This window comes from Notamacropus eugenii, chromosome 5, assembly GCF_028372415.1.
Source record: "Notamacropus eugenii isolate mMacEug1 chromosome 5, mMacEug1.pri_v2, whole genome shotgun sequence".
Lineage (NCBI taxonomy): Eukaryota > Metazoa > Chordata > Mammalia > Diprotodontia > Macropodidae > Notamacropus > Notamacropus eugenii.
The window spans coordinates 169,761,972-169,787,841 of record NC_092876.1 but is presented as its reverse complement, the minus strand read 5'-3'; the positions used below and the strand labels follow the sequence as shown (position 1 = coordinate 169,787,841).

At 37.3% G+C, this 25,870-nt stretch overlaps 1 protein-coding gene across 15 annotated transcripts in view; it reads left to right on the top strand.

Moving 5' to 3' along the window:
• LOC140505428 (N-acetylated-alpha-linked acidic dipeptidase 2-like) overlaps positions 1–25,870 on the top strand; it is a 238,272-nt gene continuing 212,402 nt past the window's right edge. For 10 of the 15 annotated variants that reach the window (XR_011967495.1, XR_011967494.1, XM_072611410.1 and 7 more), the window contains exons 1-5: positions 216–273; positions 635–766; positions 9,239–9,372; positions 10,665–10,776; positions 25,254–25,440. Coding sequence is in view for 13 of the 15 variants with exons in the window: in XM_072611410.1 (XP_072467511.1) it covers positions 702–766; positions 9,239–9,372; positions 10,665–10,776; positions 25,254–25,440 (498 nt within the window). In the remaining 2 variants the exon portion in view is untranslated. Of the gene's footprint in view, positions 62–135; positions 274–634; positions 767–8,197; positions 8,904–8,925; positions 9,102–9,238; positions 9,373–10,664; positions 10,777–25,253; positions 25,441–25,870 lie in introns of those variants that run through there. The other 5 variants (XM_072611414.1, XM_072611411.1, XM_072611416.1 and 2 more) reach the window with 5 other exon arrangements.

The following is a 25,870-nucleotide window of genomic DNA, read 5'->3' as shown; positions in this document are numbered from 1 at the left end:
GAGGACAACACCTTTAAAGACAACATGAAACCTAGACACTCTATGTATGACACTACAGCTGGTGAGTCTGTATGTTTAACCTACATCCTACATTTTATCTCTCCAAACATCATTATTTCTCTTCTATGTCAACAGGAGTTTTTAAAGATCTTTTCTAAAATATTTTATTATCTCTATACTACATTTGGGGCATACAAATTTTCCCATGAACTAAGAGAAGATAAGACTGCACCGAAGAGTTCTCTCTTCTAGCCTCAGAGAGAAACAAAACTGGTAGGTTATATTAACTTAATCTGAACTCTAGGGGGTGGGGTGGGGAGGAAGGTTGAGGGCTGTAGATTCTAATAATGGTGTGCTGGTTGGGGGCTCACTTAGAAAAGCAAATGTGCTTGAAAAGCTTTATTGTTAAGTAAATTTCCCAGTGGTAAAAATTTCTCAAGAAGTGGGAGCTAATGGGGACAAATAAGTCTTTGAAGAGAATAAGGATTGTTTTGCATAAATTAATAGAGTTGGGTTTTTGTTTTTAATAAGCAGAGCTTTGCAGGGTAAATTAGGTCTCTGTTGTGATGTAAATAATTAGAAAGTACTTATGAAAACAACTTTCCCTTACCAATGGAATTGTAAATATTCCCAGTATTTGTGTTCGAAAAGGCCAGAGACGGATTGCCAGCAAATTGGGAACACAGCTGCTCTTTTTTACTATGGATTGTGAAGGTACCAATTGCAGAAACTTTTTAATGAGACATCGGCATTTCACACTTTTAAGGTAACAATCTGGGATAACTTGCAAAGATTCAATTTAATGGGAAACTGGAAAACTGAAGATAATCTTAAATCCATTTGATTAAGTGGCTAGCTGTCAATTACTACAATATGGATGGAAAAGGGGAGAAGCAAATTACATAAATAATGTTAAACTGCCATTTAATTCATGTTGTACTCCATCTCCTTCCCTAACATGCTCTTCCTAAGTTTATACACAAGTCCTGCTTAGAAGTAATACATGCCAAATTGGTGAGAGGCTTAGATTAGGAGTAAAGAGACTTGGAGTGTGTAATTAGCTCTGATGTTTCTGATCTGTGTGACCATAGACATAGACAAGCCATTCAACCTGCTTAAACCTCTTTTTTTTCCTTCTCATCTATAAAATGAAGGAACAGGACTAGCTAATCTGGGAGGGAGTATGATATAAAAGAAAGAACAGTGATTTTGGAGACTAGAGGACCTGAATTTAAAACTCATCCCTGCCCACAATGATGTTGGGCAAATGACTTAAGCTCTCTGGGATGCAGCTTCCTTTTATTTCTGTAAAATAAAGATTTGGATTAAATGATGTCTAAGGTCCCCTTCCAACGTTAAATCTGTGACTGCGTGATCTCTAATGTCTTTTCCAGCTCTAAATTCAATATTCCAAAGGCATAGTATAATGGGGTAAGTGTTGAGTAGTCAAAAGAGGAGTCTAAACAAATCTACAACTTAAATAATTAATATATAATTACATAAATTATTAGAATGAACCTTTAAATGCTTCACCCCTCCTATACCTTGTATATTGTTGGTGCTTAATAGATGCTGGTGAAATACACACACATATGTATCTATGAATAGGATGTCCCAAAAGTCTTAGCATACTTTAAGCCCTAAAACTTTGGGGACATTTTTTATACATGTGTGTTTAAGTTTTTAATAACTTAAAGTGCACTAAGGCTTTAGTGTGTGTGTGTGTGTGTGTGTACACACATGCTGACTTTGTATAATATTGTGTGGGATAAAAAGACCCTTACTCAAAATCTTAAATAAATAGAGAAACTTCTCAATAAGAACGGAAAGAAAAAGATTTATTACAATTCTCGAGAAAGGGACGTCCTTCCACCAGGTGGGGGAACCTGGTGGAAGGAGGCAACTTACAGAAACTGAAGCACAATTTTTATACCCTAACGCAGAGAATCCCACCTCCCCACTATCCCACCTCTCCATTGGCTGGGAGGCGGGTTTACCATCTAAGCGCGAAATACTAGACAAACCCCAGGAAATCTTCACATATCCGAACACAACTACCTCATCTAATATCTAACTTAACTGCTGATGTGACCTTAGAAAAGAGGAGAGGGGGAGAAGCAGGAGCTGGTAGTGTTGATGTGGCAACAGAACAACAAACAATGGGGAGATTTGAGTAACTTCCAAGTTTTGGCTACAGCCCACAGCACTTTCACAAAGAAAGCTGGTAGCTGGGGGGGATTTGGGGGGGGGGGGGGGGGGGCAACTGACCATCCACAAGCCCTGCTCAGGTATCCAGGGAGAGAGGCCTTATGGAAGAGAAATTTTATTTAGAAAATCCAATATTCCCCATATTTTTATTATGAAAAGTCTTCACAATCTCCTCATCTCACTCAATATGAAGAAAGTTGTTGGTCTTGAAGTCAGAATACCATGAGTTCAAGTACTGACTGTGATATTTAAAAACTATCACTGTGTGAACATGGGCTTTCTAATTGCTTATCTCCACTGGATCTCAGTTTGATCATTTATTAAAATGTGGAAAACAATATTCATATTACCTGACTCTCAGGATAATTGCTAGGAAAGAACTTTGTAAAATCTTAAAGTATCTCTGTGTGTGTATAAAGTCAGTGAGGCATAATATATGGAATACTGGGTTCGACATATAACCATTGGAATATAAGCTTATTGAGAGCACATATTCACACAGCAACACACACATACACATACATACACAGACACACACAAGAGCCCACTTATATGTGATACATATTATATATGTGTAGATATGAACAAACATATGCAGGCATATATATATGAGTTTATAAACATTACAGAGAAAAAGAGAAAGACAGGCTGAGAGAGAGAAAGAGAGAAAAATAGAGAGAGAAGGAGGGAGAGAGAGAGAGGGAGGGAGGGAGAAAGGGAGGGAGGGAGGAATGGAGAGAGAGAGAGGTAACGAGAATTTTGAGGCATAGAACTGTCAGCAGGTTATGGCTTCATATTTTTATAGTCAGTTCAAATGTTCTCAACCTTAAAAATCCAACAAAACAATCAATATCTAAATCTTCAAGACAAAATGAAACTTAGACTGAAAGGAAAAGTAGAGAAAAATGTAGTTAGGAAATGTCAAAGGAATTATTTATCTAAACCACTGTTTGTTGAAGCTTTAACAATGTACATAGACATTAAATTCGCAGTGTATGATAATAGGAGATAGGAACTGGACCTCTGATTTCATTGGTAGAGGGAAGTGCCAGATAAGGAAATTTCTTCAACTAATACAGGCTTGCGTTGTTCTGCAATTTTTAATAGTTTTATCCAGTTACCTGGAGTAAAGAAGTTATGTGACTTGTCTAGGGCGGGTCACACAGTCATTAAGTATCAGAGGTGGGATGGTGAACCCAGCTCTCCTGGATTTGAGGTCAACTCTCTATCTATGACATCACCCCCACTATCAACTGATTTTTATTTAGTGCTTTGAGAATTATAAAAGTTTGCTATGAACCTTCAGTTCAGAAATACTCTCCTAAAAAGTGCAACTACTAAATTTTATAATGGAAAGAGTTTGTATTATCTATTTTGCCTTTTCAGAGGTATTCACCTATTTTCCAGTTCTAGCCCGAGTTCCTGATAAATAAGGAGTTGTGGCTAACTGAAGTATTAGCACAACAATTTGATTTCTTTAAGGATGCTGTCAACTATTCATATCCCATATTAATTTAACTGTAAGAAGTTTACCAAGTCTGCTTTCCTGCAGCACCTGACATTAGGTGCTATTGAAGTAATGTGCTTAGTTAATTTTATCGACAGGGGTCAAAAGGTTTGAGAATTTAGTGTTTGAGAGCTAAGCCTTTCTTAACATAACATACTAAAGAAGTGCATATTTACATATACATATTCATATACATAATTAAACTCAGTCACAAAAAAGGTAAATTTATCTTATTATTTTTGTGTGTATCAAAGTGGTTTAGAAGTTATTTCAATCACATAGGGAGCTTCTAATGTGAAATTTTATTCACCAATGCAGATGAGTAATTCTTCTGCCAATTATAATGTTAGAGAGTTGGCAAGTTGCCTGTAGAACTGAGAGTTTAAACGATCTTCCTATGGTCACACCATAGTATGTATCCGAGACAGGACTTGAAACAAGTCTCCCTGATTGTGACAGCAGGCCAGTGGTCCGCTACAACATGGTAACTTTTTAAGAAAATCAAAAACAACAACAGAAAAAACAAAACAGTGGCTTCTCTTCCAAAATGATTCTAAGTTATTATCTTGTTTTTTAGACTGTAATTTATGAAGCAGGCTATAAATTTTAACTTGAAGATTCATTATGAAACTTCTAGATAAACATGTTGCACTCAACTATTCTAGTGCATTTAAAGAAGAGCTAAAAAAACAGTCCAAGTTACAGTCTGATTATGAATGTGATTTCTTCCCAGCTGCCAATCTCTATTCATTTTTAAAATTTATTTTTTGTTATGCTTTAAAGTTCCAAACTGTCTTTCCCCCTCCCTCTCTACCCCAAACTAGGAAAGATCACCATTTCACACACACATGCATACATGTGTGTATATGGATGTGTGTAGGTATGTAAAACCACACCATGCATACTTCTATATCTCAGTTCTTTCTCTGGAGGCGGTGTAGCATCTTCCTTTATAGGTCCTTTGTATTTGTAACTTGAGTGTTTATAATACTCAGATAGTTCAGTTGTTCATGGTTGTTTTTTGAACACTATTGCAGTTATTGTTATTCTCTTGGTCCTGCTCATTTTCCTTTTCATTATTTCATGCAAGTTTTTCCATGTTTTTCATTGAGCTCACCATTTCCTAACATATATATATATGTATATATATATATATATATGTAGCACAGTAGTTTTCCATCACAATCTTATATTACAATTTGTTTAGCCACTCTCCTCTATTTTTAAAGAAATATTAGTCACTGAATTACACATTCTGATCAGTTTGTGTGCTCATATATTCATTTAAAACACTGTTTCCAAAACCATTTAACACTCCAGATTCCATTAAGCATCAAGCTAATGATACACAAAAACAAAATACTCCAGTGAATGACAAAGGGAAAAGTCAATCTAATGTGAATCCAAGATTTATGCTACAGTGTACATTCTAAGTCTACATTGTTTTTGCTTATTATATTCTTCCTTACTTTCCAAGATCTTTTTTATTCTCCAGCTCATATATAGTCAGTTTTTTAAAAAAATAATAAAACAATTTATATTTGATGTATATACTATTGAAGGTAGTATGCAAATATTTGCATCTTTGGGAAAGGACATTTATTTAGTCATGCATTGTTTCTCAATTTTGATGCTCAGTCAAACTGAATACAAGAATTTTAGCAGACTATCCCCTTCTCTAATAATTCCTGTGATCTTTTCCACTTTTGAGATTCTATGACCAGGACTCAGTCTAAGGCACTACTTACAGAAGCATAATGTCCAGCATAAAAGAGATAATAATATAATATTGTGCTTTGATCTGGTCAATATTGTGCTAATTCTGGGTGCCACATTTTAAGATGGTTACTGATAAGCTAGAGGATATGCTAAAAAGAATGACCAGAATGGTGAAAAGCTTTGAGGTCATATCATATAAAAGATGAATGAACAGTTTGGGAATATCTAGCCTGGAAATAAAATTACTAAGGAGGGGAACATAATAGCTATCTTCAAGTATTTGAAAGGCTAAGTAGGAAGAGTAAAATTATTCCATTTGCCCATGTTGGGAAATTCTTCAGTGCAGAGATCCTAAGATCCTCTTGGAGAGTAATTCTTTCCATTTTGGTCTGATTGGAGGTCAATAAAGCCTCTACTTTCAATCATTTCACTTCCTTCATAACCCCTTACAATCTGGCTTCAAACCTTATCATTTTACCACTACTGCTATCTACAAAGTCACTTGATCTATTTGCCAAATCAAACGGCCTTTCCTCAATTCTCATGCTTCTTCCTGTAGCCTTTGACACTGAGGATCACCCTCTCCTTCTGACAAGTACACTCAGAATTAGATATAACCAATCAATAAACATTAAATGCCTCCCCTCTCCTCCCCTCCCCTTCCCTTTCCTCCCATTCCCTCTCCTCCCCGCCCCTCTCATCCTCTACCTCCTCCATGGCCAAAAGCTGCCTTTTCTCCTTTGGGTTTACTGACTACATTTCTTGCTCAAAGAACAAGCCTTAAGCACAATTCACTCTGGAGCTCAGATTGGACACCAGGTCCCCACCCACCTAGCACGGAGTGAATGTAATTGCTAAATAGTAACTGTTTCTCTTTTACCCAGGACCCTGAGGGTCTTCCCCTCCTAGTTTGATTTTTTTTTTCTTTGTTATTTTTCTTTTCTTAAAAGGGGCTATCCCTAGAGTAACTACTTAAAGAGGCCTATTCATTGAATGGGTTTATGTTACTCATAGTGAGAATCTGATAAGACCTTGGCCTAAAACTGCCAAGGACCCACATTGCATCTTGGGCCATCTCCAGTCTTCTTGATGGCCCTGGAGGAGAAAGTGAAGCTGGTGACCTTGCACAGCCCTCTCTCACTCAAATCAAAGTCTACTGCAAGTCATGTCATCATCTCGATGTCATGTTCCTCTTTCAAGAAGGACAAACACAACAACAACAACAAATACCTACTATGTGTCAGGCAGGTACTGTACTAAACGTGGGGATACAAAGAGAGTCAGAGGTCGCAATCTTAGGGAGGAGACAACATGCAAACAAATATATACTAACAAGATATATTCAGGATAAATAGGAAATAATTAACAGAGGGAAGGCACTAAAACTTATAAATCATTATACTGATTTTTGCCTTTGTTATACTTTTAAAATACAGTAAAGAGTTTGTTCTAGGTGCATAGTTAGCTTTGGTGTTGGTGGAGAGGGAACATGAACCATTACATTTTGTTTTTGGAAACTTCTGATGAGGTTTAACACATTCTAAATAATTTAGAGGAAAATCTAATCCATAAATACAAAACCTAAGATTGCAAATATTTGGAAATATAAGATGGTTGGAGAAGCTTGTAAAATATGACTGGAAAAGTTCGTGGTATAAGGATCTTCTTGTCAAGGATTCTTCCAGTGCATTCTGAAAGCCATCAGATGTCCAGGCACCATGCCCTGGAGGCCTTAGACCACTCAGATCTGGAACTGCTGCCCTAGTTTTTAAAGGCTTTCCTGATTGGTGAGTGCCTGAGTCAGAAATCATATTGACTCATAATAATCTAGCTGGCTGCCAAAGGCATCTTTCGCGTTCCACCTCGATCGTGTTCTTGCCATCCACTCTTCAGCTGTGTATATCTTTATTTGCATTCCCTTTTCATCATTTACCCTGGGAACAATAACCAAATAAATACTACTATCATTACTGGAACGGGTGTCATTCACCTTTCTTTCCGTTCAATACGTCATCATCTTGACTTCCCAAATCAAAAAACATCTCTCCCTGGCAACTGCTTCCTTAAATGTCTCATCGTTGTAAACTATGTCCTATGGGCCAGCCTGCCACCTGTTTTGTACAGCCTGTGAGCTAAGAATGGTTTTCATATTTTTAAATGATTGAATAATATTTTATGAAGTGTGAAAATTATATGAAATTCAAATTTCAGTTCCATAAGCAAAGCTTTATTGGACCATAGCCACACTCATTTGTTTTAAACTTCTTGAGGGCAGGGACTTATCTGGCTTTTGTATTTGTATCTTTGGCATTTAACACATTGTTAAGCATAGAGTAAACGATAATTTTTTTCTCCCTCATTCATTCAAAAACTTGAGGATTTATGAATATCAGAAGATTAAAAGATCATAAGCTTTAGATCTGGGAAAGACCTTAGATATCATTCAAGTCCAATCCCTTTGTTTTGCAAATGAAAATAAAAGTCTTTTCTGCTTCTGGGCACCAGTCATTGGGGATAAGGTCACTTAAGGTATGTGATTGTGAAAGCTAGGTGGCAATGACACAAGGAGCCCTTACACATTATGTATAGTGATTTCACCAGTGTTGAGTACAGAGGGATTAAATGTCACCTTAGTTGTCACAGGTCTTCGAGATTCCAAGACCAGCTCTCATTACATAAGAGGAGCTTAATAAATCAATGTTTGTGGAATTGAATTGAGGAGACAGAAGCAAATAAGTTTTACATGACCATTCCTTGGGACTACCTAGATTTCCAGAGAGTTGTCATTACCAAAGTACTTTCAAAATGCTTTTCTATGTCCTCAAACATCCTTACATAATTATTCAAAAATTTAAATTGGGCAGTAATCAGTCCATAACGATGCATCCCAACCCCAAACCAGATGTTGGAAATGGGGATGTGTGCAGATAATAGAAGCTGACATTTATATAGAAATTTTTATTACTTACTAACTCTTCACAAATATTTCATTCGATCCTTAAGAATAGTTCTATGAGGTGGCTAGTGCAACAATTATTCCCATTTCACAAATATGGAAACTGAGTCACCAAGAGATGAACGCTCATTAAACGAAAGACTAGAGGGCTTCGGTTCAACTCCGACATTTCTACTTGTCCACAGAATGGTAGGACATAGAGATAGTAAGTGGGAGAACAGAGTTCAGGTTCTGGGACTGCAAATTCCACACTCTATGCTTCGTGACTTGACCTGGATTACTGCTAGTTATGTAGCACAGTCCGAATAAGATGCCTTGTTTTTGTCGTTGTTTTTGTTTGTTTTTAAACTCTAGTCTGTCTTTCAGCATCACCCACTACAAAGTAATAATAGCAGGACAACAAAATCCATCAGTCCTGTAGCTGATTGATCCAGGGGCCAGCGAGGACGAGTAATAAGTGCCAAGCAGGGCGGGACCAAAGCCTCTCCTGAAGCCGCCCAGCCACTCTCATTGGTGACTCTGTGGTTAGGCGAGGCTTAGGGGTTCACAGTGGGGTCAACGGAGTGCAATGCTTTCTGCCGGTCCGAAAAAATGTGTGCTGGCCTTTCCCAGTTCTGGATTCCCATTCTCTCATTGGCTGGGCCTCCTGGCCTTTGGCGAATACCCAGAATTTTGATTATTTGACGACCTTTCAATGTGTGTGAGGGGTGGGTGAGTGTTGGGGAGGGGGGAGGGACCGCCCAGGAAGGTCTGCAGGTCTCTTAAGTTCCCTTCTGGTCATCAAGTGCATCTCTGTTCACGGGGACAGAATATGAACTAACGAACTGCCTGTCTGCTCTCATGCACAGCGAGGATACCCACATAGCCCCGTGGAGTGGAAAGCGCAGCCCAGTTAGAGCCATGGCTAAAACCAAGGTCATGCTGTACACCTGGGTGTGTCTGACTGCCCTGCTGATGTTTTTCCTATCGGGATTTATGGTGGGTAAGTACCGAACCCTTCCCTCCCCAGGTTCCCCGTCCCATTCTCCAAGCCGAACTTTAGAAAGCTACTTCTTTGGTGGGCCCTGGAAGACTCTCTTGTTGGTGGCTGTGAGCAGGGCAGAGAGACGTTTTATAGCGAGCAAGTTCTGAACCTTTAGAATCCTCCTCCTCACATTCTACTTCCTTCCTGTCCCCCATCCCACGACGCTGAAGAGATGATATTAAGTATGGGAAGGATCTGAACCAGAGGGACTTCTAACCCAGAGAGTTTCTTCTACTTTTCTTTTCATGTTGTTTAGAGCACGAAGTCCAAGAGGGAGAGAGATAATTGTTTTTTTCTGGACAGCTCGTTCCTTTTCTGTGTTTTTCAGAAAATGGGTTAATTGTTAATTTAATGTTGAGTCAATTGTAAATTTAAGTCAAATCTAATTTCACATTCTCGTTAATTCTTAGGAATTTCTTGGACTATGCAAGTTCCCTTCCAAGAAGTAATAAACTACAGGACTGATAAATAAATTGTGTGGATAGCTGGGGATAGAGTGAGGATGAAGGGAAAGAAAGGATTTGAAATCTGAATTCTAGGCCACGTAGCATTTGGAAAGTCACTAGTATAGAAGATATTACATAGAGAGCAACAACATTAAATTAGAGTAACAGTGAAGTATAGTGACTAAAGAGCCAATTCAAGGAATCTTGGGCTGGAGTCTTGCCTTGACTCATACCTGCAGACCCTGAGCCAGAAACTGACTGAAACTGAGTTGCTGAGAAGGTGCATGCCAATTATTGGTAGAGGGAGTTTCTTAATCAGAAAGAGTTCCCTATAACAATATAATTACAGGTCCAACTCCTGTCCCCAACAACTTGACATGTTTTAGACTTATCTGGATCTGATTTTACTCAGTTCATTCAGCACAGATTTGTCTGTGATGCATGTATGTTAGTATTTTTCTAGGAGTCTAAACAGTTACTATCCTTCTACAGTCCTGAGGGATTTCATTTGTCGTTGCTGGTCACTTTTCACTGGTATGAAAAAGAATTTCCCAGACTTAGGAATGCTGCATCACCAGCAATAAAACAAACATGCTTTTCAACTAAAATAACCCTCAATTCTTTGGGATATAAAATGTTCAGAAATGGATTAAAATATTTGACATGACTAACAAATTTGCATGCATTTAGTAGGAAAAGATTATTTTCATGGAGCAGGCCAGTTCTCCAGGTCTTCTGGTGTTAATATAAATTCAACTGCTAGTTTTTGAGGGAGTAACAAGTTGTTATGGCGATGTTTTTCAGGCTGGTTTATTAAACCTGTCAAAGAAATAGTCACTCCAGTGCTTACTTACCAAAATGAAAGGTCGAAACTGGTATCTGAAATGAAGGCAGAAAACATTAGACAGTTTCTCCGGTAAGCCTATTTTTTGTTTTCTATTTCATACCTTTAAAAGAATATGCGTTAGAGGCATCTGAGGCAACATTGGAAGTATGCTAAAATTTCAATTTTGGCAGAGTAGATAGGGTGCTAGATTTGGAGTTAGATGACCTGGCTTCAGGTCTTGACTCTGCCTCTTACCAGCTGTGTGACCAGTGTCAGTCTTTCAGAACTAAGACCCAGCAAGCAGGTTTTGTGCCCTGAGCTTGGCATAAGAACAATCCTCTCACCCACTTACCCACTTACCGCTTGGATGATCTTATCGGCAGTAAAATCCTAGAATTGTTTCATATAGTTATGGTATTGCTTTGAGGTGTTGGAGAAGTACCTACAGTATCCATGTTCTGGTCATGAAGCCTTACTATGAACCAAACTTTTCACATTGTTGCTATTACGCCCTCATAATGAGGGCTACAACTCACTGCAAAGTCAAGTATAAGTATTGAGATCTCCTCACACTGCCTCAGTCCTGGTTCCCAGTACATGTGTCTACATCATGTCCCTTGCTTGCAAACTGTTTTCCTCTCTTTCAAACTTCTCTTTGTCTCCTGCCTCTCCTATCTCTAGCTTGCTCTGGCCACCCAGAGGTTAGAAGTCAGTTCCCTCTGGTTGACACGATGGGCAAGCTGTGTGACTGACTATAGGCAAAGTACATGATCATTTTAGGGCTCAGTTTTTCTCATCCATAAAATGGGATACTTGGGATATTTACCTAATGGACCATAGATTTAGAACTGGAAGGGACCTTAGAATTCATCTAGTACAATCCCCTCATTTTGTAGATAAGGATACTGAGGTTAAGTGATTTATCCAAAGTCACATGGGTGACAAAATGCTGGTCCTTAGAGTCTAGAACCAGTAGCTTGACTACTACACTGTAATTTCTTATTGTGTCTTCCACAGTTGTAGGGATGAAATGAGATGTATGTAGAATACTTTGCAAACTTTAAAACATCATATAAATACCAATTATTAATAATTATAGCATATTTGAGAACTTGTTTTCCTTAAGTAATTTGAAATGATTTACTTATTAGGTTGTAGAAGCCAAAGGCTTTGCACCTATAATAAATTGTTAATCCCTTTGAATACTGCAAGTTTTTCTAATTCTTCCCTTCCCCCATCTTGCAATGAAAACATGCACCTTGCTGTTTAAGGCAAAGTCTCACCTAATAGAGTTATAATTAACTTTGTTCTCTTAACTGGAGGTCTGTGGTATCTACTCTTTTAACTTTCACTCTTTTAGTTGAATAAAGTATTTTATTAAGTCTTTTCATCATTAGGAACCAGTAAAATGCATATGATTGATGAATCTAAAAAAGAAGTCAGAGGAATAATTGGATTGGATTTCTTTCAGGCAGCAAACTGAATCCTTAACTTACCTTGCAGATAGGAGTGTTATTCACAGGGTGGGAGTATAGATTGATCTGTGCAAGCCCATGATTATTATAGGATGGGAATGGGGAGGAATCCAGATTTGAATGTGGATCAACTGTATGCCCATTGTTTTGTTATTATGAAAAATTATAGATATTTTTATCAAAAATATGATCAATACTTATTTCTGTTGTTCATTTTAGGAGATTACTTTTCCTTTCATGGCTTTTTTTTTTTTTTGGCTAAAACTTTTGTAACCCTTTAAGGATAGTACATATGGAAGCTGGTTCTTTGTGACTATTTTCATGTGATCAAATCTAATGGGGCTGAATATTGATTAGATTTGCTAAATCTAATCACCCATTAATTGTAACTTTCAGTGACTTTTGAGTTATGAAGAAGTTATTCTCAGCCGGGTCTTACATGTGGCATTGCAAATGAACATGTAAAAATGACTATTTAGTGTGCTACTTGGCTATTTCATATACAAAGGCATATATATATATATAAAACATTTCCTTAATTTTACCAATAACTTTCTAGACTTGGGGATATGAGATAGCCATAGCAAACTGTTTGTGGGCAATTTGATTTAATTTACTTAATGATTTATAATCGAGTACACAATATCTAGCATCTAGCACAGTACTTTATATGATTTGACTTAATTTACTTAATGATTTATAATCTTGAGTACACAATATGTAACATCTAGCATTGTACTTTGTATGAGGGAGACAATAAAAAAATAGTTGAATTGAATTGAACTTAGTTTTCTTTTAACAAATCAAACCTCTTAACTCCAAAGCATTCTGAACAAATAACTGTAAAAATATTTTTTTATCTTGATTATGTTCTAAATAAACATTTATGTGACTGTCTGTTGCTAATATTAGAATGCCTAAAGGAAAATTCAGAGAATATTTGAGAGCTTACAAACCTTAGATTTGGAAGGAATCATTGGACAAATATGGCATCTCTTTATCCTTAGAATTATTTGTATTTAGTTTGCTTAAAATATGTTAAATGCTTTCTGCAGAATTTTAATCTCAGGATAACTCAAGACAGAGTAAATTGTGGAATTCAGCTGGTTCCTCAGCACTGTATGCAATCCTTTTCATTATTTCTGATAGACATGATTTCATATTTTCCACCATGGCTTTTCCAGACCTCCTGTTTCCTTAAGCATTTATCTTCCACCCCAATTCTACCCCACTTCTTTTACTTAGCAGATTGAGACCATCTGTCCTGAGTTCTCCTTTCTTCCCCCTTCCTTCCTCCTTCCACACCTTGAAACTTGTTTGTTTTTGCTCTCACTTGCTTTCATCTGCCTGGTTCTTGGATAACGAGGTCATTTGACTTCCTTGCCCTTCCATTCTTCTAACTACGTGCTTTGCTTCATATCTTAACACTACATATTTTGCTGCATTCTTTGCTTCTGTTCTCAAGCTGCAGATTCCTTTTGGAAGAAGTCATGAAACTGATCTGACTAGTCAACTCCACTACAAAGTCATGTGATTTAACCCTAACTGGGTTGCCATTTTTTGTCTTTAATAAAAGTTATTTCTACCATCCTTCCTTGGGACAAAACAATTGCACAAAAACATCTATATCTCATGTATGTGTACACAATATTCCGTCTTAATTGTGTCCCTCCTCCCCTATCTCCCTTCTCCAGTGAGATTATTTATCTGTTCTCCAAGACCATTGATTATTCAGTTCCTTTAAACTTCCTTAAGGCATTTTAAAAATTTTACATTGTTGTAGTCACTATGTATATTATTGTTCTCTTGATCGTATTTATTTTTCTTTGCATCATTTCACAAAGTTTTTCCCAGTTTTCCCTATGTTGCTCAGAGTTCCTCATATTTTTCATTTATAATAATATCTCATTCCATCTATATTACATAATTTTTTTCAGTCTTTCTCTGATTGACATCTTTTTTCAATTTTTTGATACCACAAAGGGCTCTGCTTCGCATGATTTGTTATATGTAATTTTTTCTGTTTCTTTCTTTGGCTTTCTTATATGCCTACCACTGGGCTTGCTGAATCAAATGATATGGAACGTTTAGTCTCTTTTCTTGCATAATTCCATACTGTCATATAGAATGGTTGCACCATTTCACAGCTTCTTTATCTATATTGGATTAAGGTGCCTGTGTTCCCATAGCCTCTCTAACACCAATCATTTCCTCTTTTGGTCATGTTTGTTAATTTGCATGGTGTGAGGTGATACCTCAGAGGTGTTTATTAAAACTTAGAGGTGTTTATGTTTCTCCTGCTAATAGTGATTTGGAACATGTTTTCATACGGTCATTTATAATTTGGATTTCTTCTTTTAAAAATTTCAGTTTGTTAGTGTCCTTTGTATCTGTTGTTTCCTCTGTGAGAAGAGATAAATAAGATATTTTATTAATCACTTGCATTGTTCCAGCCATCACTCATGCTAAATGCTGGGGGGGATACAAATACAAGTAAACAATAGAGTCTCTAGCTTCAGCGAGTTTACATTCTAATTAGGAGAGAAAAAAAGATAAAGATGAACAGGAAAGGGCTGGGAGTGTACTGGCTGCTGTTGAGGATTTATAGAATGAGTTGAGGTGGGCAAAAAGATGAATGATGAATGGGGCCCATTGTGAAGTGGTTGTCTGGGCTAGAGATTCACCAATCAAGAAGGCAGGACCGAGGGCAGAGGCATCTTGAAGGGAGGCAGGGCTACTACTGGAAAAGAGGTGTGGAGTTCAGAGAGTGAGTTGAGCTAGCATGTAATTTCTTTGACTGTAGAGACTGTTTGGTTGTATTTGTATCTCTAGCACCTAGCACAGTTGCCTGGTAGAAAGTGAACGAATATGCACTAAATGCTTGTGGATTGATTACTTATCTCTTGAGGAATGACTCATGATGTATATACATTTATATCATGTCAAGACCCTATATATTCTAGGTTATCAGATTTTTATCAGTTCTGTTTGATGCAAGTATTTTCCCACTCTACATCTTCTCTTCTAATTCTACTTTTTATTTTATTCATGTAAAAATTTTTAAATTTTATATAAAGTTGTCTTTTATTTATCACTGTGTGATTCCATATCATGCTTTCTGCAGCAGCCATTCTCTTCTCTCCTCAAAGGCCTAACTCTACCCCACTACCCCTCTTTAAACAGATAAATCCCATTCTTAATTTACTGAGAATACTGATACTATCTGTTGTGAGTTCCTTCATCTATCATTCTCAGTGACTCAAAATTGAATTTTTGTAGTCTCAGAGTATGGAATACCACTCCCATTGGTTACAGTCCCCTATTCCACTCATTTCTATCTTTTATGGGATCTTGTCACACTCCCATTCAGTTTTTCTATATCATCTTCCTTGATGCTTATAAGCATATGTGATTCTTATGACAATAAAAAACTCCCTTCTCGTGACCCTACTATTACTTTAAATCATTATCCTTTGTCCCTCCACTTCATTACTAAAGTTTTAGAGTAGTCTATTTATACTTGATACTTCCACTTACTTAGCTTTACTCAGTCTCTTGGAACAAGGATATCAGGTTGGATCCATTGCACCTGCAGCACTCCATAGTGCAGCTAGAACCTGACTAAAATATAATTGGATAATTTTAGACTAAACAAAAATATAGTACAACATAGATAATATTAATTTGTGGTTTCCTAAGTCAAGATGTGGCCCTCAAGGATCCTTATAAATAATTTGGTAACTCCATTCTATTGAGTATTGTGCCACTGCATTGGAAAATGGTTTCCATTCTCACAATTGAATTAAAACTGAATTCTTGCAACTCACTAGTAACTTCGTCATTGCTTAAATCCTATGCATTTTCTTTGTCTTTTTTTCTAGACTTTTCTTTGGCATGCGACTGTTGACCATTCTCTCCTCTCTGATATTTTCTCTTATATTTTTCTCCTGGTTCTCCTACTTGTCTAACTACTGTTCCATCTCCATGGCCTCATTTCCTATCTATTGTCTATCAGATTGCTGTCTTTGATCTTTATATACTCTCGGTGATTTCATTTACTCCCATTTTTTTTTTTTAGTAGAAAGTATTCTCAAATCTATCTATCTATCTATCTATCTATCTATCTATCTATCTATCTATCTATCTATCTAATCCTATATTCTAATCCTCTATCCCTAACTTCCTAGGGGATATATCCAACCAGATGTCCCACCAGCACCTGAAATTGATCTCATCATCTCCCTGCCCCCACAACACAAATCCAACAAACCTGTTCCTCATCCCAAATTCCCTATTTCTTTTGCTGTTGATGACTCTCTCTCCCCTAGGCTTGAAAACTCAAAGTTACCCTCTTGATAGAAAGGACTTGCCTGTTTTTCTAATTTAGGCCCCACTTAGGTAGATTGTAATAATGTCAATGTATACTATTGTCCTAAAGTGTGGTCATCAATTTTTCTTGCCAGGACTCAGGCTTATAAGACATCAAACAATGACTTAGTTTTTCTTTCTATAGAATAAGTAACATAGGTCCTGTAACGCAACCCAGAGAGGGGCAAGAGAGTTTCTTTCTTCATTCCACTATGTTGCTTTTCCTTCCCTATCCTAATAGAGACTAGTGCCATTCCTCTGCTTTGGTGTAGATTCCACTGGAGGGTAAGGAGAAGAGATCACTTATTAAGATTCTGCCTCCTAGTTGTTTATTTCATTTCACTTTTCCTTCTACAAATGCATTTGATCATTCTCTAGGAGGTGGTATTAGTTCTTGAGCACCTAGACCAGGAGAGACTAACAATACTGAAACTCTTTCAACCTTATAATCAGAATGGTTCTAAACTATTGAACTGCAAGTTCATTATGAGCCAGTCATGTAATATAGCAGTCAAAAATTGCTAATTGAATCTTGGGTTATATTTAAAAGCTCCCAGTGATAGAGATACTATATTCTTACCTTGTAAGAGTTCATCTGGGATATTGTATTAAGTTATGGATGCCATGATTTAAGAAGTTTGTTGATAAGACAGAGAATGTCATAATGAAGAGCCTTGAGCCTTTCTCATATGAAGGAACTTCATATGTTTAGGCTAGAGCAAAGAACATGCCAAATGGCATACACTTTCAAGTATCTGAAAGCTTTGTCACGTGGAGAAAGAATTGAATTTGTTCTCAGTTGTTCCAAAGGACAGAAATAAGAATAATGGGTAGAAGTTGGAAAGAGGCTGATTTAAGCTTGATACTAGCCAAAAAAAAAAACCTTCTTAGTACTTAGAGCTATTCAAAAGTGGCATGTGCTACCTTGAGAGCTGAGGAATTCCCCTTCCTTGAAGGTCTCCAAGTAGAGATTGAATTAGCACTTGTTAGGTGTGTTATACTAGAGATTATTTACATGTATGTATTGGACCAGATGGTCTTTGAAGTTCTGATTCTTATGTTATGTGATTCTGTCATTCTCTATTTCAGCTGCCATAGATGTCCTCTGGGAATTGAAGGACTGAGTCACAATCTGCAGAGATTTCCATGGCTCCAAACTATTTATTTTATGCGTTCATATTGGGTCTTACACATTGAGCCACAAACAAACTCTTCAGTTGTACAGATAAAATAGCATTCTACTTACCCTACCTGAATGACTCCCAATTTTTTTTTTTACTCATGATCTCTTTAGTATGAATATATCTCCTTTTCTACCCCTCCCCTCATCTCTCAACTTCCAGGCAGGGTACTTACTATTTACTCACCATTTTCATTGAGTTCTCAGGTTTGAAGGGGCTCTTCTGCCTTTCCATACTTGTCTACTATTCCTTGTCTTTTTTTCTGGGGCCATGTAAATCAAGTCCTTCAAAAATTAAATGCTAAGTTTAATTACACTTTTTCCCCAGTCAGAAATTTGTAACTGATGTAAAACCACATTGGCTTTACATAGACTATAATAATTTACAGTGTGTAATGTATAATTTACATGTGGTTATATCATCCATCATCCATGAAATACATGAATAACTACATACTTTACATATATGGTATTATTTATGCACTCTCTTCTCTCAAATGTAGTACATTGCCCTGGTCTAGCAAATACCTGTAGGCTCCATGACATCGTTACCTATAATCCCCACAGCATTACAGACAGTTCTTGGTAAGTGGGCCATTCCTCAGTATTACTAAGATGAAAATACTCCACTTTTTATTTAGGGTGATTTTATGTCATTTGAATTTGCCAGCAGAAGTGGGGCAGGGAAGATGAGAGGTGGGCAGGCAGGAAAGGTTCCTCACACCCCCGGAGGGGGAGGCTGGCACATGGTTCAAGGACATGTGGGGGCTCTAGCGACAGAGAAGCAAGAAGGAAGAACATGAGGGAGAGGGGACTGACACTTGGGGGCTGTACACAGATAAGAGAATATGGAGCTAGGGATCAGACCTGAGTGAAGAGTGATAGAAGATGGGCAGATGTGCTGGCAGGTGGGCAGATTCTATTGGGTCACCGCTGTGATGACAGTCTCTTCCTCACCCTCCATTCTTATTTTTGGAGGTTTTTTTTTATTTTTTTATTTTTTGGAGAGGTATTGAGGGGGTGGAGTTTTGGGGGGATGGGACACAACAGAGCTGAGAGAGCATCGTACCTTACGTTAACTTTAACATAGATGGGGATTTTTTGGAACTCTGATTTCTTTCAGAATTCTTTACATAAAGTTGAATTTATCCAAATCAAATCTAGTAAAGCAAGAACTATCTATATATAATATTCTGGTCATCCTATGTGTTTTCCAGGAAACTCTTTTTCACAGAAACACTCCTGAACACTGCCAATTCCATTTTCTGTGTCAGAGCTAATCTTGGACAGAGTGGAGTGAAAAGAGCATGGATTTGGAGTCAGAACATCTGGGTTCCAATTCTAGCATTGCTGTTTTGTGAAATTTTGAAATTAACTATCTCACTGGGCTTTAGTTTCTTTAAGTATAGGGGGTGGGCTAGATGATCTCTAAGGTAAGGTACCTTCCAATTTTAAATCTATGATCCTGTGGTAATTAGCCCACAGCCTCAGTTTTGGACTCATGGAAAGCCTAGAGCAAATAGGGATATCTTCTGCCCCTAGGAGGCCCAGCAATGTTAGGTGGTCTCTGTTCCTTTGGGAACTCCAAAAATGTTGCGTTGGATAGAAAGATTTCCTCCAGAGTTAACTTCTCCATGTTGCAAAGGAAAAAGAGTTTTTCAGTTTCTTACACAGGGTACTCATCCCCCTTCATAAATGCTTCATATTGAGTTAATTGTCTTCAATCTTCCACATTCTCCAGGTATATATCTAAACTTGGCTTCCTTTTCATCCAGATTTTGAACAAGATCATTTCCATGTGAACCATTTCGTGGAACTAGCTGCCCTGTTTCACCTGGCCTTTGTGGGACTCTCTGTTCTCTGACTCATGTCCAGTTGAATGTGAAGTCTAACTAGTTCCCCTGTGGATACCATTTCATTGTCATATATCATCTTTTGAGAATTCTGGACATTCTATGAAGTTGTTTTTGTTGAGTTAACTCTAAAGTCCTCAACTGCTTGGTATGGACAACAATGAACTCTAATTTGTTATCTGGCCTTTTCAGGGTTGAGTTCTTGGGAATGATGTATATCTGGTCTCTGAGTTGAGTGATATATTGGTCTTGGGAATCTGTAGTTCTTCCCCTTTCTGAGACTCCAAAAGTCTGATCACTAGGCAACTGGTTCTTGCTCAAGCCGCATATATCATCGTTCTTAAATGCATTATAATTGTGCTCTAGAAAAACAAGATACTCTAAAGGTTCACTACATATTTTTTTCTCCAATTAGATATCTTGAGTTGGCAGCATTTTTTCTTTTAATATACAAGGCACAGAAAGATTATGAATACTTCTTGTATATGTAACATTCGTGAACTTTTAGGAAAGGATTCAAACATTTATGAAGAGAGCTGAGTACTCTATAAAAAGCTGAAAAACTCCATAGTACCATGTGCCCTAGGCAAAAAGGAGAGCAGAAAGAGCACCTGGAAGGCTAAGAGACCCAAGATAATGGATTGGACTTTCATATGGTCATGACAGAAATTAGGGAAAGTTAAGTCATATAGAAAACATGAGCGCACTGTTATCCATGTGATAGGAGCTCTGGGAGCTATAACACTCCAGTGTTGCCATACAGTACATGGGACTGCAAGATCAGGAGTTGAAATACTTAGGAAGAACCAGATTAAGTAGATTACTCATTAGCAGATTCACTAAGGCAAGCTGACAAGTAGTGAGACAAGGATACTGCCTTCTTCAAGGACTTTAATTCCACTAATGCTATTGAGATTTTCCCTTTTGTTGTCATGAGTTTGTTTCCTTTAAAAAGAGGAATTGGCCCTCAGAGTGTGGGAAGAGGTCACAGATATTACTCTCTTGATAAACCAGCTCATATGAGTCTCTTTTCTGTTCTTTTTATGCATGTTAATAATTTTTACCTGTTTTAGGGGGGAGTTGTGAGAGAGAGAAGGGATGTTTAAGTTTTTTGCAGTAATAGTACATGAGTCAAGACAGATTCTTGTAAAAACCAAGAGAAGCATGAGCCTAAGGAACATTATATAATTGTATATTGTTGGTGATGGTGGTGGTGTGGGGTATGAATTGTCTCCATAGATGCCCATTTATTTGAGGATTGATGCATAGTGATGATTATAGATTGCTAATTTTGAGTGTGCCCATGGATTATGAATAATGTTACAGGATTTTATATATTACTGTGGATTCTTGGGTGGGCAGGGTACAGTTTAAAGTACTGAAAAAAGGTATTCATAAGAGCAAACAATGTAAATCTCATGTTGTGTAATCTTTAAAACCCTGAATCCTTCACAGATTCACAAAAAGATAATTGGAATGGGAAGTTTTTGGAAATTAATTCCTGAGCCCTCCAAATGAGGTAAAATTTATTATAGAGGAGTTAGGGGAGGGAGTTTACAAAATACAGAGATTAGAAAGTAAGACAACACTCTTCTTTGGTCAGTAGCCCAAGCTGAGTCTTGGGCTCAGCTTGAGATGGGCTGGCAATTAAGCAATATAGCAGTTACCCACTATGGACATTAAAATTTAAGTTTCTGGAGATGGTTGGTGGGGAGGGAGGGGTTGTGAATTTCCCTGGAAAGGAAACTTTTGCTACCTGGCTAGAACAGGCCACATGAAGGATAAGTCTGACAGGGAAGTAATGCAGAGAAATGTAGTAGAATATTACTCTTAGAAAGCCTGAGGGAATATGCCTTTGATGTTCTTTGCACCTTGAAGATAGAATACCATGAACTTTCAGTTCTCACATTTGCTAGTTGATGACACTAAGACTATAGAGGACATTTTAATGCCTCCCAAGAGGAGGGAGAGATAGTCCACACTCTGACCTTTGCACAAAGCAAGAAACTATCTGGGAGAACAGTGATAGTAGTGACTGGGTGGAAGGGGGTTTGACCTAAGCAATCAGGAGACTTGAGTTGATCACCTATTGTCACACCTATTGCTGCTGCCCTCAACCCACCCCATACTTCCCAGCTACTTGGAATCTATTTGATGGATCTGGGATAGAGCATATGGATAAAGCAATTTTCCAGGACTGATCTAAAAACAGAGTTATAGAGGTGTTGAATTGTATTCACTAGCCCTTGTCCTCATCCTGTATATGACTAAAATTGTGATAAACCCTTGACCCTTAAACTGAATTTGTTACTCAGCCAATCATTCCATTCTTCCTGTACTAGGGTTTCTAAAGCTGATTTTCTCTCGAACTCTTCCCATGTTAGTGGGTTCATTGCTTTATCAGTGATCTTTGCTATTTTTCTCTAACCTCCTGTGAGTTTCTGGTTCCAAGATCTAACTTTGTACTTATAGGACTCTGCTAGTACTTTGATTATGTTAGATTGGCCTCAAATCAGCGCCCAAGCCCTGGATACAAATGCCTCTCTTTGGCACTTAAAGCACTTCAGAATCTGGTCCAACCTTTCTTTTCAGACATTGCATTTTAATTCCCCTCAGGCACACTGTTCCAGCCAAATGGCCTACTTGCTGTCCCTCTATCTAATTCTTGCCTACAAGATTTTATGCTGACTGCTTGGAATGTTCTTCCATGTTATCTCCATCTCTCAGAAATTTTGGATCTCTTTCATGGCTCAGTTTAGGTGTCTTCTCATACAAGAGGTCTTTCCTAATCTTCCAGTTGTTAGTGTTCGTGAACAAACACAAATAAGTTTATATTTTCTTAGCTGTTTCCATTTTGTATCCCATCCCCAGCAGAATTCTATTAGAAGGCATAGGCTGGCAGAAGCTAATGTTCTAAAAGTTGTCAAATTATATGAGCTTTTTCAAGTATATGGGCCACACAGTATCTTGGTAGGGAGTGAATACTAACCTCAGAAGCAGTAATTACAGTTGTGCCTTCTTTTCCACTCATAATATCACCATCCTACTTGAAGTCCCATACTCTCTCATCTGGACTATTATAATAAGCCCCTTTGTTCTCCCTGCCTAGTGCCTTCCCTCACTCTAATTCATCTTTTTACCCAGAAACCAAATTAATCTTCAGAAATCTTCAGTGGTTCCTTCTTGCCTAGAACATAAAATACAAATCCCTTAGGCTGGTATTTGAGGCCTTCCATAGTCTGGAAGTTCCAACCTACCTTTCCATTAACTGAATTAATGGGAAAACTTTGTGTCTTTCACTTAACCATGTTGAATACCTTATACAAATTTTCCTTCAAAGGTACTCATTCCATTCCCCAGCCTGTTTTTATGAATAGAGCATTGGGCTTGGAATCAGAAAGTACTGGTTTTGAATCCTGCTTCAGATCCTTAGGTGTGGAAAGGGCATACAGGTTGGAGTTATGTCTCAATTTCCCCATCTATAGGACGGTAATAATAATAATAATAACAAAGCTTGGCTCATAAGGTTGTGGTAAGGATCAAACAGAATCAAACTTCTTGTCAAAATTTTGTTTTCACTAAAGGAAAATCTGTGAAAATCCACTATGAAAATCTATTAGTTCTGACAATATTATTGTGCTAAATCTACTGTCACTGTAACTTTGATTATTTTGTGTGCCATAGTTTTAATAATGGAAAAGCAAAAAAAAAATCTAATCTTTGAATATGATAACTGAGGTACTTTGCTTTTGTTTCTCTCATAGGCATGAAATTGATTTTAACTATAATCAACTCTTGGCTATCCACATATAAAATAGCCACTTTGTGGATTATGTATGTACCATGATGCTAATTCTAAATCAGCTCAGCCTTTTCCTCCTGCTTTCCACCTCTCCTTGTTGCCTAGGCAGCCTGTTCTCCAGGAGCAAGAATAACACAATTAGGGAGCTCATTTGCTAGAAAAAAGTGAAGATTACATTATGTTCCAAGGACAAATAGAATCATAGGATCTGAGTGGAAGAGACCTCCAAGATACTTTTGCGCAACCAAAACCTGAAGAAGTATTTTCTCAAGAATGTCACCATAAAGTGGTCATCCCACTTTTGCTTCACCTTTACAGTGATGGGGAGACCATTGAGACATAAGACTTAGCACAGTCTAAACCACTTTTGCTAACTCTAATTGCTAGGAATTTTTTCTTTTTTTATATTGATTTTTAATATATTTATATTTTTATTATATTTTTATATTATATTTTAATATATTTTTTATATTCAGCTTAAAGTTGATCTAAGATCAAAAGTGAATGTTAGGTCACCTGTGAGACTTTTTTACACATTTTTTTGAAAAATCGTATTTTTATGTCTTATAATTGTTCTGTTCCACTAGACCATAGGTTTCCGAAGTGAACAATACAGGCTCCTAGGGGGTGCTAGAATAATTCGAGGATAGGGAGAGCAGTAGTAGCCTTGTGTGCAATTGGGAGGTGTTGAATAAAAATAAGGGGGTGGTGGAAGCATAAGGAAAGAAGAGAATATAAGAAAATTTTGAAAAACCTTTCATACATATTTCATTTCCTGTGTAACAAAGTCGTAGTTGATTTCATTATTTTCCAAACAAACACACATAATGCAAGTTATAATTAATCAGTGGTCAAGTCTGCCAACAAGTCCTAACAAGCAAGTGTTGGCAGGCAAGTCTGGCATTGTCAGGAAGTCTGGCATGCGTTGGCACAAATCTATTTAAATAATGACTTGTTTACAATATGATACTATATGATTACATGATGTAATATTACTTCATTAAAATTTCAGTCCAGGAAAAAACACACAAATTTAAAAGTTATTAAATTTAAGATGCATCATTTTAAAAAATATGCATTTTATAATTTTTTTTGAAATGATGCAAAATAAAAAAATAAAACATTAAAGGGCTAAAGAAAGATTTCCAGGGGGGCACTGAGTAATATTTTTTTTAAAGAAAACGGTAGGTCACATAAGTTTGGGAACCTCTACTCTAGACGGTATCCAAAATATCCCTTTTGTTTTGTCCAATGGTTGTCTGAGAGACAAAACAATCCTATTTAGGAAGGGACCAGTGATCCAAAAACAAGGGCCTGAAAATGTTTCTTTAAACAACAGCAGCCTTAGACAATGTAGATCTTATTAGTTTTGTGAGGTCACAGCCCTGAAACAATTCTATTGCATCTTGAAACTTAATATACCAGAACGTTGCTGTGAATACTGTACCAGTGAGTCAAACCCAAAATTGCCTGGCTACATTTTGGCAAGTTCTGAGAGATTTTTTTCTTAAAAATCTGTTTCCTGATTGACAGTAAGAAGTGTTTCTCTTGTTACAGAAGACACTTAGGCTGCAGACATGATTATGAATTCTTTTGGTGAACATTTTCACTATTCACTGGAGCTGGACTCCAATGTAGGTGACTAGTTCTAGAAACATGTCTGAAAGTGCAGTGCACTAAATATTTTACTAAGTACTTAACTAAATGTTTTAAAGATCATGCATGTCTACAAAAGTCTGGCTTCAGGCTTTGACCAAAAAAAGAATGATACAAGCAGAAATTGACTTTAATTATTTGCTCAGGTAAGCCACCATTGCAGTGTGGATGATGATAAGTTCTTCATATGAAGATAGAGCGCTCACCTCACCTGTATTTTGGTTTCATTTTAGTTCTTTTACAAAGCTTCCTCATCTGGCGGGAACAAAGCAGAACCTACTTCTTGCAAAGCAAATCCAAAGTCAGTGGAAGAAATTTGGACTGGACTCTGCCGAGTTGGTTTATTATGATGTCCTTCTATCTTACCCTAATGACACAAATCCCAACTATATCTCAGTTGTTGATGAACATGGAGTCGAGGTGAAGTGGAGCTGATTTTTCTTTAAATTATACAGGGTTATTCTATAGTGAATTAGCAAGTGGAATGGATCAAAATCTGAATTGTTGTCAGTCTGGGGTGATGTGAGGTCCAAAGTCAGGGACAGATCACTTCCAACTATGGGATCAAGGAAGTTTTCACGGTCAAGTTGGTTTTGAGACAGGCCTTAAAAGATTGGTGTAATTTTATTGGGCATGGAGGGGTAGCATGAGGGGAGAATGTACCAGATCTAAACAAAGATTGTGGGGAGGGGGGAAGAAAGGCATTCTCCTTGCATGGTGGACAAGAAGTAAACTAATTTGGCTGGGGCACATAGTATGTGTAGACAACAAAATAAAACATAAAAAGTGTTTAAATACCAGATGGTATTGGAATATGTATATTTGTGTGTATATATATATATATATACAT